Source organism: Macaca mulatta, chromosome 10 (assembly GCF_049350105.2).
Source record: "Macaca mulatta isolate MMU2019108-1 chromosome 10, T2T-MMU8v2.0, whole genome shotgun sequence".
NCBI lineage: Eukaryota > Metazoa > Chordata > Mammalia > Primates > Cercopithecidae > Macaca > Macaca mulatta.
Window position 1 is genome coordinate 89703701 of NC_133415.1, and position 23956 is coordinate 89727656.

The 23956-nt window shown below is 52.3% G+C and overlaps 1 protein-coding gene and 3 long non-coding RNA genes across 8 annotated transcripts in view; 2 read left to right on the plus strand and 2 right to left on the minus strand.

Annotated features, from left to right (window-relative positions):
* The window catches only part of MTCL2 (microtubule crosslinking factor 2), a 91603-nt gene that overhangs the window by 65404 nt on the left and 2243 nt on the right, over positions 1–23956 (minus strand). For 4 of the 5 annotated variants that reach the window (XR_013399850.1, XM_077951647.1, XM_077951648.1 and 1 more), the window contains one exon: positions 1807–2031. Coding sequence is in view for 4 of the 5 variants with exons in the window: in XM_077951647.1 (XP_077807773.1) it covers positions 1807–2031 (225 nt within the window). In the remaining variant the exon portion in view is untranslated. Of the gene's footprint in view, positions 1–1806; positions 2032–21525; positions 21831–23956 lie in introns of those variants that run through there. The other variant, XM_077951649.1, reaches the window with a different exon arrangement.
* On the plus strand, positions 117–22115 carry LOC144332119 (uncharacterized). The gene is made up of 3 exons (XR_013399892.1): positions 117–320; positions 5314–6377; positions 20979–22115. It is a non-coding gene; the product is annotated as an uncharacterized LOC144332119 (long non-coding RNA).
* Positions 8402–15233, minus strand: LOC144332122 (uncharacterized). Its single transcript, XR_013399895.1, has 3 exons — positions 15024–15233; positions 9890–11545; positions 8402–8641 (listed from the first exon to the last, which is right to left on the minus strand). It is a non-coding gene; the product is annotated as an uncharacterized LOC144332122 (long non-coding RNA).
* LOC144332145 (uncharacterized) lies at positions 11339–19359 on the plus strand. The gene is made up of 2 exons (XR_013399919.1): positions 11339–11460; positions 15115–19359. It is a non-coding gene; the product is annotated as an uncharacterized LOC144332145 (long non-coding RNA).

Consider the following 23956-nt stretch of genomic DNA (forward strand, 5'->3'; position numbering starts at 1 on the left):
CGCTCCTTGACCTTGGGCAGGTATTGCCTTTCTCTGAACCTCAGATTCCTCATAAGAAAATGGAAATAATAATAATAGCTAACATTTTTGAGACCTTATGCTGGCATTTTACCCACATTATTTCTTTTTTTTTTTTTTTTTTTTTTTGGGAGACAGAGTCTCACTCTGTCACCTAGGCTGGAGTGCAGTGGTGCGATATCAGCTCACTGAAACCTCCGCCTCACAGGTTCAAGTGATTCTCCTGTCTCAGCCCGAGTAGCTGGGATTACAGGCGGGAACCACCACACTCAGCTAATCTGTGTATTTTTAGTAGAGATGGGGTTTCACCATGTTGGCCAGCCTGGTCTCGAACTCCTGATCTCAGGTGATCTGCCCACCTCAGCCTCCCAAACTGCTGGGATTACAGGCATGAGACACTGTGCCCAGCCCACATTATTTCATTTAATCTTCATAGAACCCTGTGACATAGAGATTGCTGCAAACCCATTTTATGGATGAAGACACTGAAACAGGTGACTTTGCTCAAAATAATAAAGTTCAGATATATTGGAGCCAAGATTTAAACCAGGCTTGACCAACTCTAGGCCTTCACTACTTTCTTTTTGTTTTGTTTTGTTTTGTTTTTTTTGAGACCGAGTCTCACTCTGTCGCCCAGGCTGGAGTGCAGTGACACGATCTTGGCTCAGTGACACGATCTTGGCTCACTGCAAGCTCTGCCTCCCAGGTTCACGCCATTCTCCTGCCTCAGCCTCCTGAGTAGCTGGGACTACATGTGCCTGCCACCATGCCCGGCTAATTTTTTGTATTTTTAGTAGAGACGGGGTTTTGCTGTGTTAGCCAGGATGGTCTTGAGGCCTTCACTACTTTTCATTAACATAATTAAGGAACCTCTGCCTGGCACCATGGCTCATCCTTGTAATCCCAGCACTTTGGGAGGCCAAGGCAGGAGGATCACTTGAGCCCAGGAGTTTGAGACCAGCCTGGGCAACATAATAAGACCCCATCTCTACAACATATAGAAAAATTAGCCAGGTGCGGTGGTGTGTGCCTGTAGTCCCAGCTACTCAGGAGGCTGAGGTGGGGGGATCCCTCGAGCCCAGGAGGTGGAGGCTACAGTGAGCTATGATCACATCACTGCCTGATGCCTAGGCAACAGAGCAAGACCTTGTCTCTAAAAAAACAAACAAGGAAAAGAAACCTCCATGGAACTGTGCAGGGACAAATTGGAGCCTAACACCAGGTGTGTGGTTGATAATAAATAGTAGCTTCTCAGCCCGGCGCGGTGGCTCATGCCTGTAATCCCAGCACTTCGGGAGGCCAAGGCGGGTGGATCACCTGAGGTCAGGAGTTGGAGACCAGGCTGGCCAACATGGTGAAACCCTGTCTCTACCTAAAAATACAAAAATTAGCTGGGTGTGGTGGCCGGCGCCTGTAATCCTAGCTACTCGGGAGGCTGAGGCAAGAGAATCGCTTGAACCTGGGAGGCGGAAGTTGCAGTGAGCCAAGATCGCACCATTGCATTCCAGCCAGGGCAACAAGAGAGAAACTCTGTCTCAAAGAAAAAAAAAAAAACAAAACAGTAGCTGCTGGTAGTAGGAAGGATTCATATTATAATATCATTTTGGGGCACCCTTGATAGAAGCCCTGTGGATTCACCAGGAATTCCTACTTAGATGAGGAAACTGAGGCCCAGAGAGGTAGTAGAACTTGGCCACGGACACACGGAAGTGACATGCAAGGCCAACCTGGGCCTCACTTAGACTTGTGGTCTCATCCAGCAACAAGGGCACCTGGGCCCAGGCTGACCTTGACATCCTGCTCCAGACCACGGATAAGCTCGCCGTCCACCTGGCCAGTCTGGGCGGCACGGAGACTGCGGCGCTCAGCTTTGCGCAGCCGGTATTGCAGGATGCGGCAGGTCTTGCTGGCCTGGTCCAGCTGCTGTCGCAGCTCCTGCAGCTGATACACGTCCTCCTCCATATAGACGTCTCGCATCTCCAGCATCTCGGCCCGCAGCTCCTCAATCTCATCCTGTGGAGGGAAGGAAGGGTCAGGTTACTGGGCCCACAGTAGCAGCTAGGAGGCCTGAGTGCTGACCACACCCAGTGCTGAATGAAGCACAGTGGGGGACCTGGATGTGGCAGGCTGAATGACAGACCTCCAAAGATGTCCATGTCCACATTCCCAGAATCTGTGAATGTTACCTTACGTGGCAAAAGGGACTTTGCAAATATGAGTAAATTAAGGATCCCAAGACAGGGAAACAGAAGCAGAGGCTGGAGTGAGATGCTTTGGTGCTGGAGGAAGGGGCTGTGATGATGGAGGGAGGGGGTGCCTCTAGAAGGCAAGGAAAATGATTTTGCCCTGGGGTCTTCCCAAAAAATGCAGTCCTGCCCAAACCTTGACACCTCCAGGATCAGAGGATAATAATCCGGTGTTCTTTTTTTTTGAGACAGTCTCACTCTGTTGCCCAGGCTGGAGTGTAATAGCGCGATCTCAGCTCACTGCAACCTCCTCCTCCCTACTTCAAGCGATTCTCCCTGCCTCAGACTCCCAAGTAGTTAGGATTACAAGTGCCCACCACCACACCCAGCTGATTTTTTATATTTTTAGTGGAGATGGGGTTTCGCCATGTTGGCCAGGCTGGTCTTGAACTCCTGACCTCAAGCAATCTGCCTGCCTTGGCCTCCCGAAGTGCTGGGATTCATTACAGGTGTGAGCCACCGCACCCAGCCTGGTGGTCTTTTAAGCCACTAAATTTGTAGTGATTTGTTACAGAAGCAACAGGAACACACTGGGGAAGCAGGAGATGCCATTTAAGAAACACGGATGAAGCCGGGCATGGTGGCTCATGCCTGTAATCCCAGCACTTTGGGAGGCCGAGGCAGGCAGATCACAGATCGTGAGGTCAGGAGATCGAGACCATCCTGACTAACACGATGAAACCCCGTCTCTACTAAAAATACAAAAAAATTGCCGGGCCTGGTGGTGGGCACCTGTAGTCCCAGCTACTCAGGAGGCTAAAGCAGGAGAATGGCATGAATGCAGGAGGCGGAGCTTGCAGTGAGCCGAGATCGCGCCACTGCACCCCAGCCTGGGCGACAGAGCAAGACTCCATCTCAAAAAAAAAAAGAAATATGGATGAGCATCAACTATGTAAGTACTAGGCCCTGTGCTAAGTGCAGGGGTAGGGAGGGACAGTGGGTCCAACCCCCTCTATATATTCTGTATGGAGCCCCAAGTTTCACCAGGAAGATACACAGTAAACCAGCAAATAATAATAATAACAAAAAACACCTGGCTGGGCTCAGTGGCTCACACCTGTAATCTCAGCACTTTGGGAGGCCAAGGCAGGTGGATCATTTGAGGTCAGGAGTTTGAGACCAGCCTGGCCAACATGGTGAAACCCTGTCTCTACTAAAAACACCAAAAAAAAAAAAAAAAAAAAAAAAAAAGAGCCAAGCATGGTGGTGCGTGCCTGTAATCCTAGTTACTCGGGAGGTTGAGGCATGAGAATCACTTGAACCCAGGAGGCAGAGGTTGCAGTGAGCTGAGATTATACCATTGCACTCCAGCCTGGGAGACAGAGTGAGACCCTATCTCCAAGAAAGAAATAAAAATAAAAAAACCTCAGATGCTGTTAAGTGCTATAAAGACAAAACCAAAACGAAACCAAACAACGTGAGTTATATGACAGAGTGATGTGGAGGGTGCTATGTTAGGGGACATGATCAGGGAGGCCATCTCTACAAAAGAGACATTTGAGCTGAGACAAGAAGGAAGAGCCAGAAAAGCTAGGGGGAGAGGTTATTCCAGGCAGAGGGAACAGTGCGTGCCAAGGCTCAGAGGCAGGAAAGATACAGCAAGGTACAGCAAGGCGTGTGTGTGTCAAGGTACAGCAAGGAGGGCAGGGCAGCTACTGGGTTAATTTCAGGCTGAGGAAACTGACAGGAGTCAACCACCTGGGGCTTTGAAGGGCAAAATAGAATCTGGGTTTGGGGTTTGCTTGTTTTGAGAGGGGGTCTCACTCTGTCACCCAGGCTGGAGTGCAGTGACAAAATCTCAGCTCACTGCAACCTCTGCCTCCCAGGCTCAAGCCACCCTCCCACCTTAGTCGCTCAAGCCACCCTCCCACCTTAGTCGCTCAAGCCACCCTCCCACCTTAGTCTCCCAAGTAGTTGGGACCAAAGGCACACAACCCCACATCCCGCGCGTGTGTGTGTGTGTGTGTGTGTGTGTGTGTAGAGACAGGGTTTTGCCATGTTGCCCAGGCTGGTCATGAATTCCTGAGCTCAAGCAATCTGCCCAGCTGGGATTACAGGCATGAGCCACCATGCCTGGCCTGGGTTTGCATTTTAAGCAGAGAGGGTAACAGTATGACCTCACTTCCTCAAGGCAGCTTCTGCTACCGCTGTCATCAGCTTCCAGCTGTTCCTCACTTCTCCTTTATAATCATTATTAGCAAATCTGCAATTCTATGTTTAATAGTTTGTCTTCCAGCCAAACCATGAGTGCCTGGAGGCCATCCCATTTGGTCTAGCAGGCAGTAGGCTCCCAACAAATATTAACTGAATGGGTGCATGCATGTTTAGTTAGGTCAAAAACAACAAAAAGACATACCAATGTGCAACAATCATTAGATACTAAGTGTAAAGGGGGAGGGAAGTAGAATTACGCAGAAGAAATGCATAATTATTATGTCTCATACAAATGTGCAAACCCAGTCACAAATGGGAATAATACTTACCCTTAGTGTGACCGAATGATTTAAATAAGATTGTATACTAAGAAGGGAAACTGGCCAGGTGCAGTGACTCATGCCTCTAATCCCGGCACTTTGGGAGGCCAAGGCAGTCAGATCGCCTGAGGCCAGGAATTCAAGACCAGCCTGGCCAACATGGTGAAACCCTGTCTCTACTAAAAATACAAAAATTAGCCGGGCGTGGTGGTGGGCGCCTGTAGTCCCAGCTACTCGGGAGGCTGAGGCAGGAGAATCGTTGGAACCTGGGAGGCAGAGGTGGCAGTGAGTCAAGATCATACCACTGCACTCCAGCCTGGGCAGCAGAGCCAGACTCTGTCTCAAAAAATAAAAAAAGAGAAACAGAGTCACCAGGGATGAATGAACTGCTAAAGGCATCCCTGAGGAGCCAGGGGGAAGCACCGAGGATGGCGGTGATGGAAGCAGGGGTTGGGGGGTCCAAGGGGCAAAAAGGCCTCTGCGGGTCCTGGAGAGGGCAGATCTGGAGAGCCGGATTCCTCAGCCCTCCCTACCTGCCTTTCCCCAAAGGAAACGGAAAGGAAGGGACTGGGAAGTGGGGTCTCGTATTCCTCCCTCCTCATGCTGCCACTGGGAGGAGGGAGCATCCACTCTGCTCCCATCGGAGGGACACCTCTGGCTTCTGTCCGAGCACCCCTCACTATACCCCCGCTGGGGCTGGGAGGAAGGGGGGAACTGACCTTGCGCCTGGGAAAGGAACAAACATGGGGGTCTCTCTCTTCACTCCTGCCTGCCCAGAGGGCAAGGACAGCTCTGCTCTTCCAATGGTCAGCCTGGTAAGATGGCTCCCTGTGAGGAAGGGGGTATGGCTGGGGTTGCCTCCGCCCCCTGAGGCTGGATGGATTTAATTCAGGGTCGGGGTTAGGGAGCCCTACCCTCCAGGCTAGTTCTCAGAAGCTTGGGAGGTTTTCCTGCCCATCGGTTTGACTCCTGGGGCTGCAGAGGAACAGTCACTCGGCCAGGCCCCCCCCACCCCCATCCTCACAGACACATAGACTCACCACCCCACCAGCACACCATGTGGACAGAACAAGTGGAAAGGAGGAAGTGGAACAGTAAATGATCACACCAGTTAAAAAATGAGGAAGTGAAGGATCCACGCGCTGTTTCAGGCAGCTGATGAAGGAAGCATGAAGGAAAGAGAACTCAGGAAGTGCAAGCCAGTCGGCTAAATCCAGACTAGGCCAGCCTCCAGATGGATCTGTGTTCAAATCCTAGCCATGCCGATCATCAGCACCCCACTTATTCTCTCTAGAAAGTTAAAATGCCAGGATATGGTGATGGAAAGAATAGGAGGGTCTAAGTGGACCTCAAGCTCAGGCTGAACCAAGGGGAAATGCACACAACCCTATGATGCTGGGCTACATTAACAGATGCACGACATTCAGATCATGGGAGGTGACATCTCTCACATAAGATGACACCCACAGCGCTAGAGTCATTTTTGGAATCACTTTTTTACCTTTTAAATAACTGATTTTCTTATTTATAAAACAGGGCAGGCTGGAGGCGATGGCTCACGCCTGTAATCCCAACACTTTGGGATGCCAAGACCGGCAGATCATGAGGTCAGAAGTTTGAGACCAGCCTGGCCAACATGGTGAAACCCCATCTCTACTAAAAATACAAAAATTATCCGGTTGTGGTGGTGCACGCCTGTAATCCTAGCTACTCAGGAGGCTGAGGCAGGAGAACTGCTTGAACCCGGGAGGCGGAGGTTGCAGTGAGCCGAGATCATGCAACTGCACTCCAGCCTGAGCAACAGAGCGAGACTCTGTCTTGGAAAAAAAGCAAAGTAAAATAAAATAAAATAAAGCATTGGCAGGGCACAATGGCTCACCCCTGTAACCCCAGCACTCTGAGAAGCTGAGGCAGGAGGATCACTTGAGCCCAGGAGTTCAAGATCAGCCTGGGTAACATAGTGAGACCTCATATCTACAAAAAATAACAACAACAACAACAATAGTAATATATTACATCCAAACAGGCCGTGACTTTAAAAATGGCTATCATTGGCCAGGTGCAGTGGCTCATGCCTGTAATCCCAGCACTTTGGGAGGCTGAGGCGAATGGATTACCTGGCCTGGAAGTACACCTGTGGCCCCAGCTACTTGGGAGGCTGGGGTGGGAGGATTGTTTGAGCCCAGGAGGTTGGGGTTACGCTGAACTATGATTGTACCACTGCACTCCAGCCTGGGCAACAGAGCAAGAACCTGTCTCTAAAAAAACAAAAAAAGTAAAACATGATTATAGAGACAGTTGTGAAAATAGAGAAAACAGGCCAAGTGCAGTGGCTCACACCTGTAATCCCAGCACTTTGGGGAGGTCAAGGCGGGTGGACCATTTGAGGTCAGGAGTTTGAGACCAGCCTGGGCAACTTGGTGAAACCCTGTCTCTACTAAAAATACAAAATTAGCCAGGCGTGGTGGCAGGTGCCTGTAATCCCAGCTACTGAGGCAGGAGAATTGCTTGAACCCAGGACACGGAGGTTGCAGTGAGCTGAGATCATACCACTGTACTCCACTCTAGGCGACAGAGCGAGATTCTGTCTCAGAAAAAGAAAAAGAAAAGAGAAAGAAAATATAATCCGTGCATAATTCCAATACCTGAATCACAGTGGCTCTCAAAGTACAGTTCCTGGACCAGTAGCATCAGCATCACTGGTGAATTTGTGAGAAATTCTCATGTCCCAACCCAGACTTGCTGAATCAGAAACTCCTAGGGTGAGCCCCCCAAGGGATTCTGATGAAGGGCATTTCCTTCTAGCCTTTTTCCCCCCCTGCTAAAAGGGCAAGAGTCAGATCTCTGAGGACAAGTCCCCAAGCCAGGGCCTGACACAGAGCAGGATCTCAGTAAGCATCCTTTGAATAAGTGAATGAATGAATGATAGTTCTCACATGAGCAGCTGTCTCCCCAGGGCCTGCCCTTCACCACAGTCAATTTGTGACAGCGCAAGATGTTGCATTCACACCAGTTCCATCTCTCCAGGGGGGCCTAGGCCTCTCGGGGGGGCTAGTCCCAGCTGCAGGCAGAATGCCCGTCAGCCCCTGCTGGCACGGCCCCACGTGAGAGGGTGAGCTGACAAAGACAGGCTTGTGGCCCCAGGCTGGGTCTGCAGGGACGTGGGCGGGAGAGGCTGGCGAATGCAGGACTTAGGCAGGGGCGCTGAGCTTTCGGGGCCCCAGGTGGGGCTAGGAGAGAGGCTGCTGGAGCTTGGGGAGGGGACCCAGAGGGCGGGCCCTTGTTCTGCTCCAGAGGTTCACAGTCCTCAGGGAGCATAAGAATGCTCTGGGGCTCTGCGGTCACGCAGTCTGGGCCCCATCCCAGGAGAGCTCTCCAGTGACAGATCCAACTGAAGGAGCTGGGGGTGAGAGGCCCTGGGAGGTGGGGGTGAGGAGCACAGGCTTCCCAGCTCCTTCACAGACAGCTCAGTGGTTCTGAAGAGCCTCTCCCAGCTCCCAGACCCCCTAACTGTGTGGAAATGGGGAGGGAGAGGCCCAGCTCCACTGGACTCAGTAGGCCTTGTGGCTATAGAACAAGGTTGTAGACATGGTGAAACCTTGTCTCTACTAAAAATACAAAACTTAGCCAGGTGGGGTGGCTCACGCCTGTAATCCCAGCTGTTTGGGAGGCTGAGGCAAGAAAATTGCTTGAACCTGGGAGGCAGAGGTTGCAGTGAGCCGAGATCACGCCATTGCACTCCGGCCTGGGCAACAGAGCGAGACTGTCTCAAAAAAAAAAAAATCCCCTCAACACCACCCGGGAAACCCCAAGCCTCATCCTCTGCCAGACAACAAAAGGACACAGTGCCTGGCAGTGCCCACCTCAGAGCCCTGGGACCCCTGACCCTCAGCCCCACCACGCCTGGCCACCTCCTTCAAGTTGACCTCTTCACCTTAAAGGCTACTCTTGAAGCTAACCCAGACTTTTTAGCTGGAATAGAAACGGGGAATAGGAGCATGGAGGAGGATGGGAGACCAGGGCACCCACACTGCTGCCAGGATAGGCAGTGCTTCCCTTTCTAGAGAATGCTTTTTTGCTCTGATTACACAGTTAATAGCTGTTTTTGGAGAAATCTGAAGAAGGTAGACGGCTTTCTATCTCTTCTACCAGTTCTCACCAGCTTCTGCTTCAGGTCCAAGTCCCCTTACTGGGCCCTGAGCCAGCCCCTGGTCTCCTCCCTACTCCTGCCTTACCCCGGCCCTCCAGCATCCAAATAGGCTGTGACTTTAAAAATGGCTACCACTGGCCGGGCACGGCAGCTCATGCCTGTAATCCCAGCAATTCGGGAGGCCGAGGTGGATGGATTACCTGAGTTCAGGAGTTCGAGACTAGCCTGACCAACATGGTGAAACCCCATCTCTACAAAAAAACACAAAAAAATTAGCCAGGTGTGGTGGCGGGTGCCTGTAATCCCAGCTACTCGGGAGACTGAGGCAGGAGAATCGCTTGAACCCCAGAGGCAGAGGTTGCAGTGAGCTGAGATCACACCACTACACTTGAGCCTGGGCGACAGAGACAGACTGTTTCAACAAACGAAACATGGCTACCACCTATTAGGAGGCTCACTAATTACCAGGCCCCAGCACAGGCAGTACATGCATTATCGGTTGACAGTTTAATCCTCTTACCAACCCTGTGAGGTAGGTGCTGAAAATGTTCCTATTTTGCAGATGAGAAGACGAGGCTCAGAAGCTTCGCAGAGCTGCTTGAGCAAGGGACCTGCGGTGCTGGATTCCATACCAGCCACGTGGCCCTGGGTCAGTGCGTCATAACTGTGCTCTTCCAGACCGTTCAGCTATTCCCTCTGATAGAACGGCCTTTGCCAGGCTGACTCCCGACTATCTCATCCTTCCAGAACATTTCCTCCCCGCAATCTGATTCAAACCCTACGCTCTGAAATCTATGGTCCGTTGTGCTGGTAGTTTTAGGTTGTATTTGTCTGTTTTCATGTCAGTCTTCCCCAAGAGCTAGGGAGAAGGGCTGGGGCTGGTTTGTGTCTAGTCCCCAGCATCACCCAGGGCAGGCCATGGTACAGAACAGGTACCGTCACTGTCTATGGGTAGATGTAGGAATTAAAGAATGAGTATGGGGCCAGGCGTGGTGGCTCACGCGTGTAATTGCAACACTTTGGGGGGCCAAAGAGGGAGGATCCCTTGAGCTCAGGAGTTCAAGACCAGCCTGGACAACATCGCGAGACAAAAAAATTTAAAAATTAGCCAGGCATGGTGGTGCGCACCTGTAGCCTCAGATACTCAGGAGCCTGCAACAGGAGGATCACTTGAGTTTGGGAGGTTGAGGCTGCAATAAGTAAGGATTGCGCCACTACACTCCAGCCTAAGTGACACAGAGAGAGTCTGACCCCCCCCAAAAAAAAAATTGAATATAGCTTCTGTCCTGCCCAGTCCACAACTCCAGGTCAGCTGCAAAGAGTTAGGAAGACAGAAGTTCAAGACCAGCCTTGGCAACGCAGTGAGTCTCCGTCTCTACAAAAAAATAAAAAATTTAAAAAATGTAGCTGGGCATGTGCCTGTAATCCCTAGGACTCAGGAGGCTGAGGCAGGAGGATCACTTGAGCCCAGGAGTTCCAGGCTGCTGTGAGCCATGACTGCACCACTGCACTCCAGGCTGGGTAACAGAGTGAGACCCCTGTCTCTAAAAATAAAAGAGGGAGAGCCTGGGCAGATCAGAACTAGTCTCAGATCTCTATGCCACCCAAGGAGGGTAGGCAGGGTCTGTCTGCACAGGGAACCTCCTGCTCACCCACCCACTCCCTGCCCACAAAGTGCATCTCTGTCCACCCCCTGCCAAACCATGAACTCAGTCTGCAGGAAGCAGCCTCTCAGAGGCAAACCTGCTCCCCTCGATGGACTGATTCCCAAGAATCCTGGGAGAATTGTCCAGGAAGAGCCTCTTGGTCCCGGCTGGGCCAGATGGCCAAACATGAGCTCACACTACTGCTAATAATAGCAAGATCTTGCACAGCAGCAGAGGGCTTCACCATTTACAAAGACATTCCAGCTGAATCATCCCACAGATCCTCATTGAAACCCCCCCAGTGAGGAGAGACAGGAACCATCATCCATGTTCTACAGATGAAGAACTTCAGAGAAGCACTGGGAAGGTGGGTCATGCCCAAGCACATGCAAACGGGCAGGGGGAGGGGGTGAGACCTCCAATCAGGACTCAAACTCCAACCACTGACTTCAAGATCTTTCTTTGGAACCAGAACTCAGGGAGTCCATGAACTTGGAATATCACATCTTTCTTTTGAGTGACCTCTAAGTAAAAGGTAGCATTTCCTTCTATTCTGGGCCTATAAACAAACCATCATTATATAAGTAATACCTGTGACTTTGCCACTAAAAAAAAAAATCACAGATATTTTCATATCATATAACAGTTGCTGCAAAAATGTCAAAATATTATTTACATTCATCAGTAGTTTGAAATTATGCTAGTTAGATCTGTCATCAGAATTTATGAGTTAATAAGCACATATATTACTATGTTGTAATTTAAAAATACTTTAATAACTGTATTTCAATAGAGTTGGTTTCCTTTTTTTTTTTTTTTTTTGAGTTTTGCTCTCGTTGCCCAGGCTGGGGTCCAGTGGCGTGATCTCAGCTCACCACAATCTTTGCCTCTGGAGTTCAAGCGATTCTCCTACCTCAGCCTCCTAAGTAGCTGGGATTACAAACATGCGCCACCAAGCTCAGCTAATTTTTGTATTTTTAGTAGAGACGGGGTTTTGCCATGTTATCCAGTCTGGTCTTGAACTCCTGACCTCAGGTGATCCACCCGCCTCGGCCTCCCAAAGTGCTGGGATTACAGGCGTGAGCCATCGCACCCAGCCAAAATAAGATATAACTTTAAATGTTTAAAATGAAATATAGACAGGAGAAGCAGAGCTCCGCTTTCAAATCACACTTTTTACTTATTTATTTTATTTTTTGAGACGGGGTCTCACTGTGTCACCCAGGCTGGAGCACAGTGACTTGATCACAGCTCACTGCAGCCTTGACCTCTTGGGCTAAAGTCATCCTCTTACTTCAGCCTCCTGAGCAGCTGGGACTACAGGCACACACCACCATGCCTAGCTGAATTTTGTATTTTCTGTAAAGAGGGGGTCTTGCTTTATTGCCCAGGCTGATAAATCACATATAAGTGTTCTAAGAAAGATTATTTTCTATGAGAAACCCACACAGATATAAAATGATTTCACCTTTGTACACTGAGGACAGCAGGGGGAAGTTTAGATTTGGGGCCACTGGAACCTTCGCACGTGGCTCCAGATGCACGGCTATGATGGAATTGGCCTGCAGCAGCTGGGGAGCTGTGGGGCTGGAGATGAAAGTGACCGAACACCTGGACCCTCTGCAGAAACACAGCAAGTGGCAGCGTGTGGTCTGAATCCAGCAGCAGCTCCCAGCTGGGAGGACGGGGAGAACCAAGGGGACATGAGGTTCCTGAAGGCAGGAGCAGGTTGCCTCTTGCCAGCCACCAAGGAAGAGACTTCCAGAGCGGAAGTCCCTCAGCTACCTCCCACCCAAGAGTCAGCCCCTGGTGTCCCTGGGGAACTCTGATATGACCCCTACAGACCACATTCTAGAAACCCTAGATATGCCAAGGCTGGCTCAGGGGCGGAAGCTGCAATCTGAGCCCACCTAGCTGCCATGGGACTCTGTACTGCCTGGGCCTCCTACTCCACACCTGTTTCCCACCTCAAAAGCCACCTCCAGCAGAGCGCGGTGGCTCACACCTGTAATCCCAGCACTTTGGGAGGCCAAGACGGGCAGATTACTTGAGGTCAGGACTTTGAGACCAGCCTGGCCAACACGGTGAAATCCTGTCTCTACAAAAATACAAAAAATTAGCCGGGGGTGGTGGTGCACACCTGTAATCCCAGCTGCTCCGGAGGCTGAGGCAGGAGAATCGCTTGAACCCAGGAGGTGGAGGTTGCAGTGAGCCGAGATGGCACCACTATACTCCAGCCAGGACAACAGAATGAGACTGTATCTGACAAAAAAAAAAAGAAAAAAGCCACCTCCACCAAGAAGCCTCCCTGACTGCCCCAGGGCAGAGCCCTTTTGTTTGAACAATTACTGAGTACCTATGGTGGGCCAGACCCATCACCAAATTATTGGATTTAATCCTTATGATGGGCACTCTGCTCCCAACTAATTTGTACAGTGAGTGATTTTTTCTAAAACCATGTTTAAAATGTGGTTAAAACTGTTTAAAATTCTCCAATGATCACCAAAACCTGGGAACCACCCAAATGTCCCTCAGCTGGTGAATGATAAACTGTGGTACGTCCACGCAATAGAATACTACTCAGCGATGAAAAGGAAAGAACTGCTGACACCTGCAACATGGAGGAAGCTCACATGCAGGAAGCTTAGGGAAGGAAGCCAGACTGAGTATGCTACACACTGTATGAGTCTATTTTTGACACTCTGGAAAAGGCAAGGCTATAGAGACAGAAAACAGTCCCAGTGGTAGTCAGGGTCTGAAACCGAAAGAGGAACTGACCTCACAGGGTGAAATTTGGGGTGTGAAGGAACTGTTCTGTATCTTGGTTGTGGTGGTGGCTGCAGAACTGGATGCATTTGCCAAAATTCATTTTATTGTATATATTTGTACAACTGTATATATTGTATATATATGCCCAGTACACCTGACCTAAAACCCCAAAAAGCAAAAAGCAAAGCAAAACAAAACCTCCAGTGACTTTTTATCACACACAAAAGAAAACCCAAATCCCATCATAGGGCATACAGGCGCTGTCTGGCCTGAGTCCTGTTCACTTCTCCATCTTCATCTCCCTCGACTCCTCCTCTCACTGGCAACACAGCAGCCACTTGGGTCTTAGGCAACCAGCAACTGCCTCACCTGTCCCACCCCAAAGCCTTTGGCCTTGCAGTTTCCTCTGCCTGGATTTCCCTGCCCCCATCTCTGCACTGCTGGCTTGCCTTCTGCCTCAAGTCTCCACTGAACTGCCACCTCCTCTGAGAAGCCTTCCATGCTCCTCTAGTCCCATTATGTCCATCTTAACCCCTTGTTTCTTTCTTGGCATGTATCACAGGTTTATTTGTGATATTCATCGTTTTGTCTGTTTGCCTGCAGAATGTCAGTCTCTACCACTAGGATGTGATGTCAGGAGGACAGAGCCCAGCACAGTGCCTGGGACACACCGAACAGCTCAATAAAGAGGTGTTGAATGAATACACAGGCCCTCAGAGGGGAGAAGAATCCCCCTGTTCTACTTCCCTACAGAAAACCACTTCTAGTCCGCGTTCCTGTGTCTGAATCTAATTCTTTGATTCTGTGAAGCTAATGCCCACGGGTGCTTCGGACCCCAGTGGCAGGGCTCAAATCCCAGCCCAGCAACACCCAAGCCACAGCCCTGCCAGATTCCAAACCTTACCCAAATGTACCACCTCCTCCCCAGGTTCCAGGGGCCCAACAAGCCCTCTGACGGGCAGACCAACCCAAAAGAATGACAGAGCTGAGCTGAGAGGCCCAGAACCCTCACTCTGCGCGGCAGCAACCACACTATAGAGGAACAGAAGCCTCCGCCTGGCCCGCCTGCTCCCACATTGCCCTGGCCACCACGGTCCCTCCCTCAGGCCGAGGCCTGGGCTGCCTCCCATCTGCCACCCTGGCTCTGGGCCACTCGTCTCCTGCCCGGGCCCAGGCCACTCACCCCAGCCCCGGAAGGGCTGCTTTGCGGAGTGGGCCGGCAGTGGCCACAGGGGCGGCATGCCAGCCCCACCCAAGAGGCCAGGGCAGCCATCTGCCATCCCTTCTGCCAGTCCCCCAGGAGTCTGTCAAGGCTCCAGATGAGATCATCGCACTTGGACCCCAAAAAAGGGTATGCAAAAAACTCCACAGAGCTCCACTTCTCAGCTCAAATGCAAACACTCTGGGCACAGCAGCAGGGGAGGAAACCCAAAGACTCCATCCCTTCATACCCAGGGACACAGGCCTCGAGAAGGACAGGGGACAATCCCACAGTCCCTGGAGGGGATAGCACTGAGCGGGCGGGCGGGCTCTGGGCACCTGTCTCCCATCCCAGAGCTCAATCTAGCTTAGCATCCTTGGAAAGAAGCTGGGGTCCAGTTTTTGGGGAGTTGCATCAAAGGTCCTGATGAGGCTGGGCGCGGTGGCTCACACCTGTAATCCCAGCACTTTGGGAGACTGAGGCGGGTGGATCACCTGAGGTCAGGAGTTCAAGACCAGCCTGGCCAACATGGTGAAACCCCATCTCTACTAAAAATGCAAAAATTAGCCGGGCGTGGCAGCACATACCTGTAATCCCAGCTACTTGGGAGGCTGGGGCAGGAGAATCGCTTGAACCCAGGAGACAGAGGTTGCAGTGAGCCAAGATCACACCACTGCACTCCAGCCTGGGCGACAGATAAGACTTCATCTCCAGTAAAAAAAAAAAAAAGGTCCCAGGGAAAGAAGGCCAGTACACCCAGCCCAGCATTGCTGTGCCACACAACTTCCCCACTCCAGCCGACACGGAGACTGCTTGGCCCTGGAGACCCACCGCATCCTACTCCTCTGGTTAGGAATAATGAGGGAAGACTGGGGCCTGGACCCGCCTCTCCACTGCCAAGAAATAAGAGGAGATGCTCCCTGGGCACTCCCCCTCCCCGCCAGGCAGCGCACATTCTCTCACTGCAGTCCAAGCAATCCCCGATGGGAGAGGAACCTCAGAGAGGTCAAGTACGTTGCCCAAGGCCACACACAGTTAAGTGGCACAGCCAGGATTCAGGTCCAGTTGGAGCTCCTATAAGCTGGACCAGACAGTCTTATAATGAACAATGGTGACGATAACAATAGCTAACATTGACAAGTGTTTAATGTGTTCCAGACACCGGACTGAGACAGAAAGATCATTATCTCTTGCTCAGTGATGAACCTTAGAGGCAGGCGCTATGACTATCTTATCCCCATTTCACAGGTGAGCAAACGGAGGCCCAGGAAGATGAGGTCTATGCAGCCAATCAGGAGTGAGCCTCCCAGATCCGTCTGGTACAGCTCTGCATAGGAGACTACAGATGCTCTATCAGGGAGGGGTGTGTGTGTGTGTATGTGGTGGTTGTTGTTGGTAAGGAGATGCCCAGAGACCACTGCCCACCAAGGCCACATCTGGCTTGTCATTGTTGTCACTGTCCCATTCAAGGCCTTACCTGGCAGAGCAGGGACATATCCACAGGCCCTACGGCCTCTGGGACATTCATGTCAGGAAGCGCCTGACAGTTTCCTCCCATCCTTTCCATGTGAACAGGAAGGAAGGCAGCATCTGGACCTGGATGTGTTTAAAACATCCCCCAAACACCTTCTGGGTTGCAGCGAAATCTCTAACTCAGAGCAGGGGTCTGAGGTCTTTAGGGATAGAAGGCAAAGCTCCAAAGATAGTGGCCTAAGACCACACAGCCTGAAGCTCCAGGACACCCCAGCACTTTACACCCCTGCCATTCCCCCTGCCTGGCATCCTGGAGAGAAGCACAAGACCCCAGTCTTGCCTCTTGCCACTTACAGGCTGCATGACCTCTAACTAGCCCCCTAACCTCTCTGGGCCTCAGTTTCTCCCTTTGTAAAAGGAAGGAGCTAAACACCCTGGAAGGTCCCTGCCCTCATGCAGGGCAAGGTGGGGCGGTGGTGGCATGAAACCTGTCATTACCCCATTAATAATCTAATCACCATCACGGTAAATGCTCCAAAGGAAGCTCCAGGGAACTCCAAGGTGTCCGACACAGGAGCCTGGCCTGGGGAGTTGCTGCTGGGGCTGAGTGCCCTAAGGTGGAGGAAGAAACTAAGGGAAAGAGCCAGGAACTGCAAGCACAAAGGCCAGGTGGCAAGAGCACGGGACAGAGGCTGGGGTGTGTCCCGCATGCACCCGTAGAGCTTGGGCTGGGCAGGGGTGGGCGAGGCTGCGGGAGGCAGGACCACACAGGCTGCTCCACCACGAGGCAGGGTCAAGGAGAGGCTGGAAGAGGAGAGGCTGGTGCAACCGACTCAAGCCCAGAAGATCCAAAGCAGGCCTGGGCCCCAACCAGAGTAAAGATGTTCAGCTAACCCAGCCTAGCTAGGGAACCCCAGACTTTTATCCATAGAGGCTGAGCTTTTCCTTGTGGCTCAGGCGATGAGAGATGATTCACCTCCATTTGAGAATGAGGGGCCCCCAAAGGTGTCCTTCCATTAGCAAATGTGTATCACCAGTTACTAAGCTGGTGGCACTAGCCTGGGTCATTCAGGGAAGAGTGACACAATGCCGTAGGGGAGGGGAGGGGGGACACAGACAGGGAGATATGTTTGGGGGTACCCAAAATGCAGTGCAGCTCTGTGCATACCACTCAGACTGATGCCCCAAGCCAACACCCACGGGGGGACACCCAGAGCCAAGCACAGCCCCTGCTGTCAAGGACCCAGCTTAACCTGGGGTCACCGGGGTCACACCAGGGCCAGATAGAACAGGCAAGCGCTTGGCTGTTGGGTCCTTCCGAGGAGCCAGACCTCGCTAATGGGACCCGTACATGCACTCTTTCTCTTATGGAACCCTCACGGCAACATGCGCAGCAAGGACATCCACATCCCCATTCTACAGATGAGGAGACTGAGGCTCAGAAAGGGAAAGCTCAGAAAGGAAAAGGCAGAGCTGGGATTCGAGCCCAGTCAGCTTGGCTCCAGATCACAGTGCTCTCTCCCAACCACCTTGGACCTCAGAGAAGGAAGGGCTGGCCTGCTGCTCCCACCCGCTCCGACCCCCTGCTGCGCCCCACTGCCGCAAAGCAGGCAGATGCAGTGCTGACTGAGGCCTCCAGTGATGCCAGGGTCAGCCTGGCATGGAGCACCCCAGCTCCAAGTTCCTTCCGGCACCAAGGGGAGTGAACGTGACCACGGATGAGGTCATGCATGTGGGGACTAGGGGAATGACCTCAGTGAAAAACTTGGCTGCTGGGCAGGCCCTTGCCTTGAACTTAGCTGCGCCCCTCCCCTGGGGGACTCTCTCTCTGTCCGGAGGCTATGCAGGACATGGGGCCTCCTCTCCTCCTCTGTGCCAGGATGGTGCTAGGTGCACAGAACACCTGAGCTCTCAACCTCCCAAGCGCCCCACTAGAAACGATCACATCCCATTTTACAGGAGGAACACGGAGGCTTGAGGAGGGACCATGCAGGGACAGCATGCACAGGGAGAAGGTGACACAGTGAAGTTTGGCTCCAGACTTGACTCCAGAGGTGGAGTTTGCCCGAGACCACACAGCGTTGCTCTCCTCTCCGGCAGGGCAGGCCTCAGGCCCAGGGCTGCAGACACATAAAAGGAGGTGGCTGCAGGTTTGCTGCCACGAGACCCCTCCCAGCAAGGTGCTCACACGGCTTCGGCCTGGCATTCAGTGCCCATCCCAAGCCGGCCCAACTCCCCTTCCCAGACTCTCCTCAACCCTGCCAGCTCCCACCACTCCCTCCAGCTTTTCTGTTTCAAGCCTGTGGTCCACCTCCAGGCCCTGCCAACTGCCTTTCACTTAATTGCACACATATTTATTGAGCTCCTACAACGTGGCAGGCACTGTTCTAAGAGCTGGGCACAGAGACAGCCACTTGAGGCTAACTCCCCAGCTCCAAGGACACCTCCTTCTCCAGGAAGCCTGCCAAGCCCCTTCTCTGAGCTCCCATACCTCCTCTAGCCACCTCTACCCTGGCCTCCATCATTCCCCAGCCAGAACTGGGCACCCTTTACAGATGGGAGTGGCATGGCCCTCCGCAACCCCCAGCAAGGGAACAGGGGGAGATAGGGCCAGCAGGAAATTCCAAGGAGATTAGAAGGGAGTTGCCCCCGGGCAGTGTTTCTTCTGTGGGCAGCCTGACAATCAGTCCACTTCACTCGGCCCCACTGGCCCTGGGCATCAGGGACCTGGGGGACTTCAGTGCAGCTTCTTCTGACTTCAAGACCTACTAGCCCCCAACCACCCACCACCCAGGATCCCAGGACCCCCAGCTCCAGAAGGTTACAAAGTCAAGCCCCTGGCCACACTCCTCAGTGTTCCCAGCAGCCTTGTGGAAGGAAGCCTAGTGAGCTACTAAAAACAGTTTAGTTTGTACACATTAGCTCCAGGGAGACACAGACCAGGATTTCCTGTTTCTGTGTGTGGATGTCACAGCCCGTGTGTGTGTGTGTGTGTGTGTGTGTGTGTGTGTGTGTGTGTAGGTTCCCTGGTTTGAGAGCCTCTGGCTCCTGTTGGCAAATGCTACATGCCTAATGTTTGCATGCCAGACTGTGCCGTGTCCCTGCTGATGTGCATGTGACTGTGTGTGCTATCTGTGTGTAAATGTCTGCGTGGGAGTCCCCTTGGTGGGTGTCTGTAAGCCTCGGGTAAGTGTGCAAGTCTCTGCTGCTCTCTTTGTGGAAGAGGCAGGGGAGGTACCTGGGTGGTGAGCTTGTGCCTGGGCCAGCCTGGCAAGCGTAGATGTGTCGACTTCCGTGGATGCTAGTGTGTGTGTATAATGTCTGCGTGGGTTTGTATCCCCGCCTTCATGTGTACTTCTGATGAGTCTGAGTGTGTCTGCAGGATGTCAGTCTCTGGGGCATATCCGGGTGTGTCTGGGGGTGTAAGACGTGTATATGAGGATGTGTTTCTGACCTGGGGGTTGCAACAGGGTCTCAGCCTCCATTGTGTCTGTGTGGTGATGCGTGGGTGTGATGGAACGGGAGTTGTGTAGCTGCTTGGGTGTGTGCACTTCTCTGAGTGAGCATCCTCTCTAATATGTCTGGAAGCGTGCTTCCGAAAGCATCCAACACCAGCGAGTCACTGGATGGGTCTGTGAGACATGTGCCAGTGGTTGTGTGTCTCTGAGCTTGAGCTGTGAATACATATATGTGCATTTGTATATACAAGAGAGAGTGTGCCCAGGGACACAGGCTCGGCCCCTGGGAGGCTGAGGCTGGGCCTCAGGATAGGGAGCAGCCAAGAGTTTTGCTGACTGTGGTAACCTTGTCTCCTCCACCCAGTGACAGACTGGAGTCCTCCCCTGTAGCTCCTGGGAGCCGAGAAGAGAAGAGCTACATGCAGAAGCCTACTACGTGGTCACTGAGTCCAGACACCCAGCACAGGGCCTGGTACCCCGGACCCACTGGGGAAATATGTGTTGAATGAATGAATGAATGCCTGGAGAAACAGACAAGGGAACGGCAATGACTGGGAAGGACACTAACATTCACTGTGCACTCTATCTGCATCCTCACACTGAAAAGGGTCCTCACGGCCCCGGGTGGGCATGCTTGTCCCCCATGTTACAGAAGAAGGAACAATCTCACACGTGTGCACACACAAATGTCCTCCACTAACCCCCACCTCCCCCAGGCTCCGGGCCCCCAGCATGCCTTAGCCTAGAGCCTGGCCCATGACAGGATTCCTCTCACCAACCTGGGTCCCAGCCTAGACACGCTAGTTAGCAACCAAAAGCTCACTGCTCTGGTCACACTGCAGAAAGAACAGGCCCAGAGTTAGACCAACCTGGTTGGAATCCTGGTTATGTAACTTAAGAGCCTCCATTTACTGATCTGTAAAATGGCAAGCGGGGATGGATTAGGTGCTTCCTCCAGGCCCTTCTGAGCTGACACCTAGACTGGCTGCACTTCAAACACTCACATCTAGAATCACCCAGGAGGGAGCCCTCACACACGGCAGGGAAGGTGATCACACCTTCCCATCCTCCCTGGGACAGCTACTGATGTATCAACATTCTAAAACTAAGGAAATCCACCCTCCTGCATTCTCCCAGTTCCTCCAAGAATGCAGACACAGACCTCCTGTCTGCCCATTGGCTATGAATAACAACAATTCCTCAGGTGACTTGGGATTTCACTGCTAGCAAAATGTTTTCTTGTCTATTCATACTTCCCTGATTCCTGATGACAATCATATGAGATTGTCCGGGCAGGTTCCATCACCTTTACTTATTTTTTTTTTAAGACAGAGTTTCACTCTGTTTCCCAGGCTACAGTGCAGTGGCGCGATCTCAGCTCACTGCAACCTCCGCCTCCCACGGTCAAGTGATTCTCCTGCCTCAGCCTCCTGAGTAGCTGGGATTACAGGCGCGTGCCACCACGCCTGGGTAATTGTTGTATTTTTAGTAGAGATGGGGTTTCACCATGTTGGCCAGCCTGGTTTTGAGCTCCTGACCTCAGATGATCCGCTCGCCTCGGCCTCCCAAAACGCTGGCATTACAGGCATGAGTCACCGCGCCAGGCCCCATCACCTTTATTATATAGATGAGAAAAAAAGCAGCTCAGAGAAGCCAGGTAACTTGCCCATGGCCACACAGTAAATGGGAGAGTCAGGTTTCAAAGTCAGGTCTTCAGGCTCCAACTCTCAGACTCCTCCATCCACACCCAGTGGGTTCCTACATGTCCTGGTCACATGGTACATGCTTAACGGTTAGTGGTGATGAAAGGCTGGAAGACCTCAGATCACCGGGTCTTTGAAGGTCACAGGTGACGTGTCTGCTCTGCAGCTAAAGCTGCATCTTAGCATCCTGGAACCTCAGTAGTTAATAACCTTCAGACTTCCTTGGCTAGAAGGGACCCAAGGTCAGGCAGCTCAGTTGCAGCCACCACATCAATCTCCCTCTGAACCCTCCTCAAGCAATCATTCCACAAACCCTCTGTCTTTATCCAAGCATGAAAGGTCATCTGGCCTCTTTCTGAATAATTAAAGTGACAGTAAGCTCACTACCTTCTCTGTAGAAGCTCCTTCTATCTTCTCACTGGGAGACAGCTGCCCAATTTATGCTTTCCTCACTTGGGCCCCAGAGCAGGCCACACCAGACTGGAGATCACCCAAGAGTCCTTCCCAGTAGACAGTTCCCAGTGACCCCTACAAGGGGGAGGTAAGCCTGAGCAGGGCCATCCACCAGACGTGGTGGGACCTCCTTCAACTCTGCTCCTGCAGGGGACATTCTGGGGATTTGGAGTCCTTTCCCTTGTACTCAGTTTCCGCATCTTAGAGGCAAAGTAGTCCAGAAAGGCAGAAAACACATCGAGTCTAACAAGCCTGTAATCCCAGCACTTTGAGAGGCCGAGACGGGCGGATCACGAGGTCAGGAGATCGAGACCATCCTGGCTAACACGGTGAAACCCCGTCTCTACTGAAAAATACAAAAAACTAGCCGGGCAAGGTGGCGGGCGCCTGTAGTCCCAGCTACTCGGGAGGCTGAGGCCGGAGAATGGTGTAAACCCGGGAGGCGGAGCTTGCGGTGAGCGGCGATCCCGCCACTGCACTCCAGCCTGGGCGACAGAGACTCCGTCTCAAAAAAAAAAAAAAAACAAGTCTAACACATGCTGCCGGGCGCGGTGGCTCACGCCTGTAATCCCAGCACTTTGGGAGGCCGAGGCAGGTAGATCACCTGAGGTCCAGAGTTCAAGACCAGCCTGACCAACATGGAGAAACCCCATCTCTACTAAAAATACAAAATTAGCCAGGCGTGGTGGCACGTGCCTGTAATCCCAGCTACTCCGGAGGCTGAGGCAGGAGAAAGGCTTAAACCCAGGAGGCGGAGGTTGCTGTGAGCCGAGAGCGCACCATTGCACTCTAGCCTGGGCAACAAGAGTGAAATTCCGTCTCAAAAAAAAAAAGAGTCTAACACACGCTTACTCCAAGCCCTGGCAGCCTAGATTCCCGGCTCTGGGACCCGGAGCAAGTCTCTTCCCCACTCTGGCCACAGTTTTCCCATCTGTGGAATAAACAAAACAACACCTCCAGTAATAACCCCTCTGTGGTCCACGTTCAATCTCTGGATTTTGACCCTGCCTCTGTGAGGCTGGCGGCTGGGATACACAGATATCCAGACAAGTTAAGGGGCTAACCCAAATGTATACACAGTGAGAAGTGGCATGGGCTGGCCTTGCTCTCCTCTCTCACCCACACTCCTTCCCCTCTCTGGCCTCAGCGCTGTTCTTGAACTCAACAAGCTCTTTCCAGTTTCCCTCAGCCTGAAATCTTCTTACCTCAGCCCCAACCTTTGTGTGCTCCTGGCAAACTGTCCCCTTCACCCTCATTATGATCTGTGTTGTGATTTCTTGTATGACTATTGTTTAATTCCGGTCTCCCCCAAAGCTCTACGAAAACAGACACCTCACCCTCTCTCGTCCACAGCTGTATCCCAGATCTGTGCTGGCACACAGCAGGTTCTAAATAAACAGCGGGCGAATGAACCAAGGAGGGGCCGGGAGGAAGAGCCCAGCCTGCCTTAGGCGATGAAGAGGATCTACTCTGCCCTCACAGAACCCACAAGAGAACAGGCTGGGTGCACATGGAAACGTGTCCCATGCCACTGACAAGAGCAGTGATCGGAGGCTTACTACATACCAGGTGCTCTAATGGCGTTTGCAGGCATCAGCTCATTTAACCCTTGAGGTTGGAAAGCGTGTTACTGTCCCATTTTTACAAATGAGAAATCTAAGGTCCAGGGCTGTTAAGTAACTTGCCAAAGATCAGGCAGTCAGGAAGCGACAGACCCCAGACCCAACAGCAGCATGAAGCCTGAGCCACTGAATGAACAGTGGAAATTACGGCTCCATGCTGGCCCAGATGTGGGATGTCCCCAGCTGGGCCCTGGCCCCTGTGAGATCCCGGGCTCAACCCCCAGCCTCCTGGGAATGTTTTCCCCTTTAAACAGTCATGGGTGCCTCAAATGGACTTTGGGTCGGAGCCTGATGACTTCCTGGGACGGAGAGGAGCCCATGGGGATGGGTGCCTAGGAGCCCTGAAGCAAAGCTCTGCAACCCATCCCCCCCTCACCAGAGTGAGTAGCAGGAACTGGGAGGCAGGGGTGAGGAGCTCAGAGTTTCGGTTAACGCCAATTCAGGCAGCACTCACTGGAAGCAGCTCAGAGCACCAAGAGGGCAGGAGCAAAAGACCCTTGTCCTGGCTGGTCGCCTCCCTCTTCCTCCTCACCTTCCACTTGCCCTCTCCTTACCACCAGCTTCTGAAGACTCTAAGAGCCGACTGAACTCCCAGTTGCCAACACCGAACCAGGCCCTTGGGAAGACATCCTCCCATTTAACAGATGAGGAGACTGAGGCCTGGCTTGGGGAACGGTGTCTCTTGATTCAGACAGACCTTGTCCTTCCACACTACAAGCATTTACAGAACTCAAGCTGGAGAG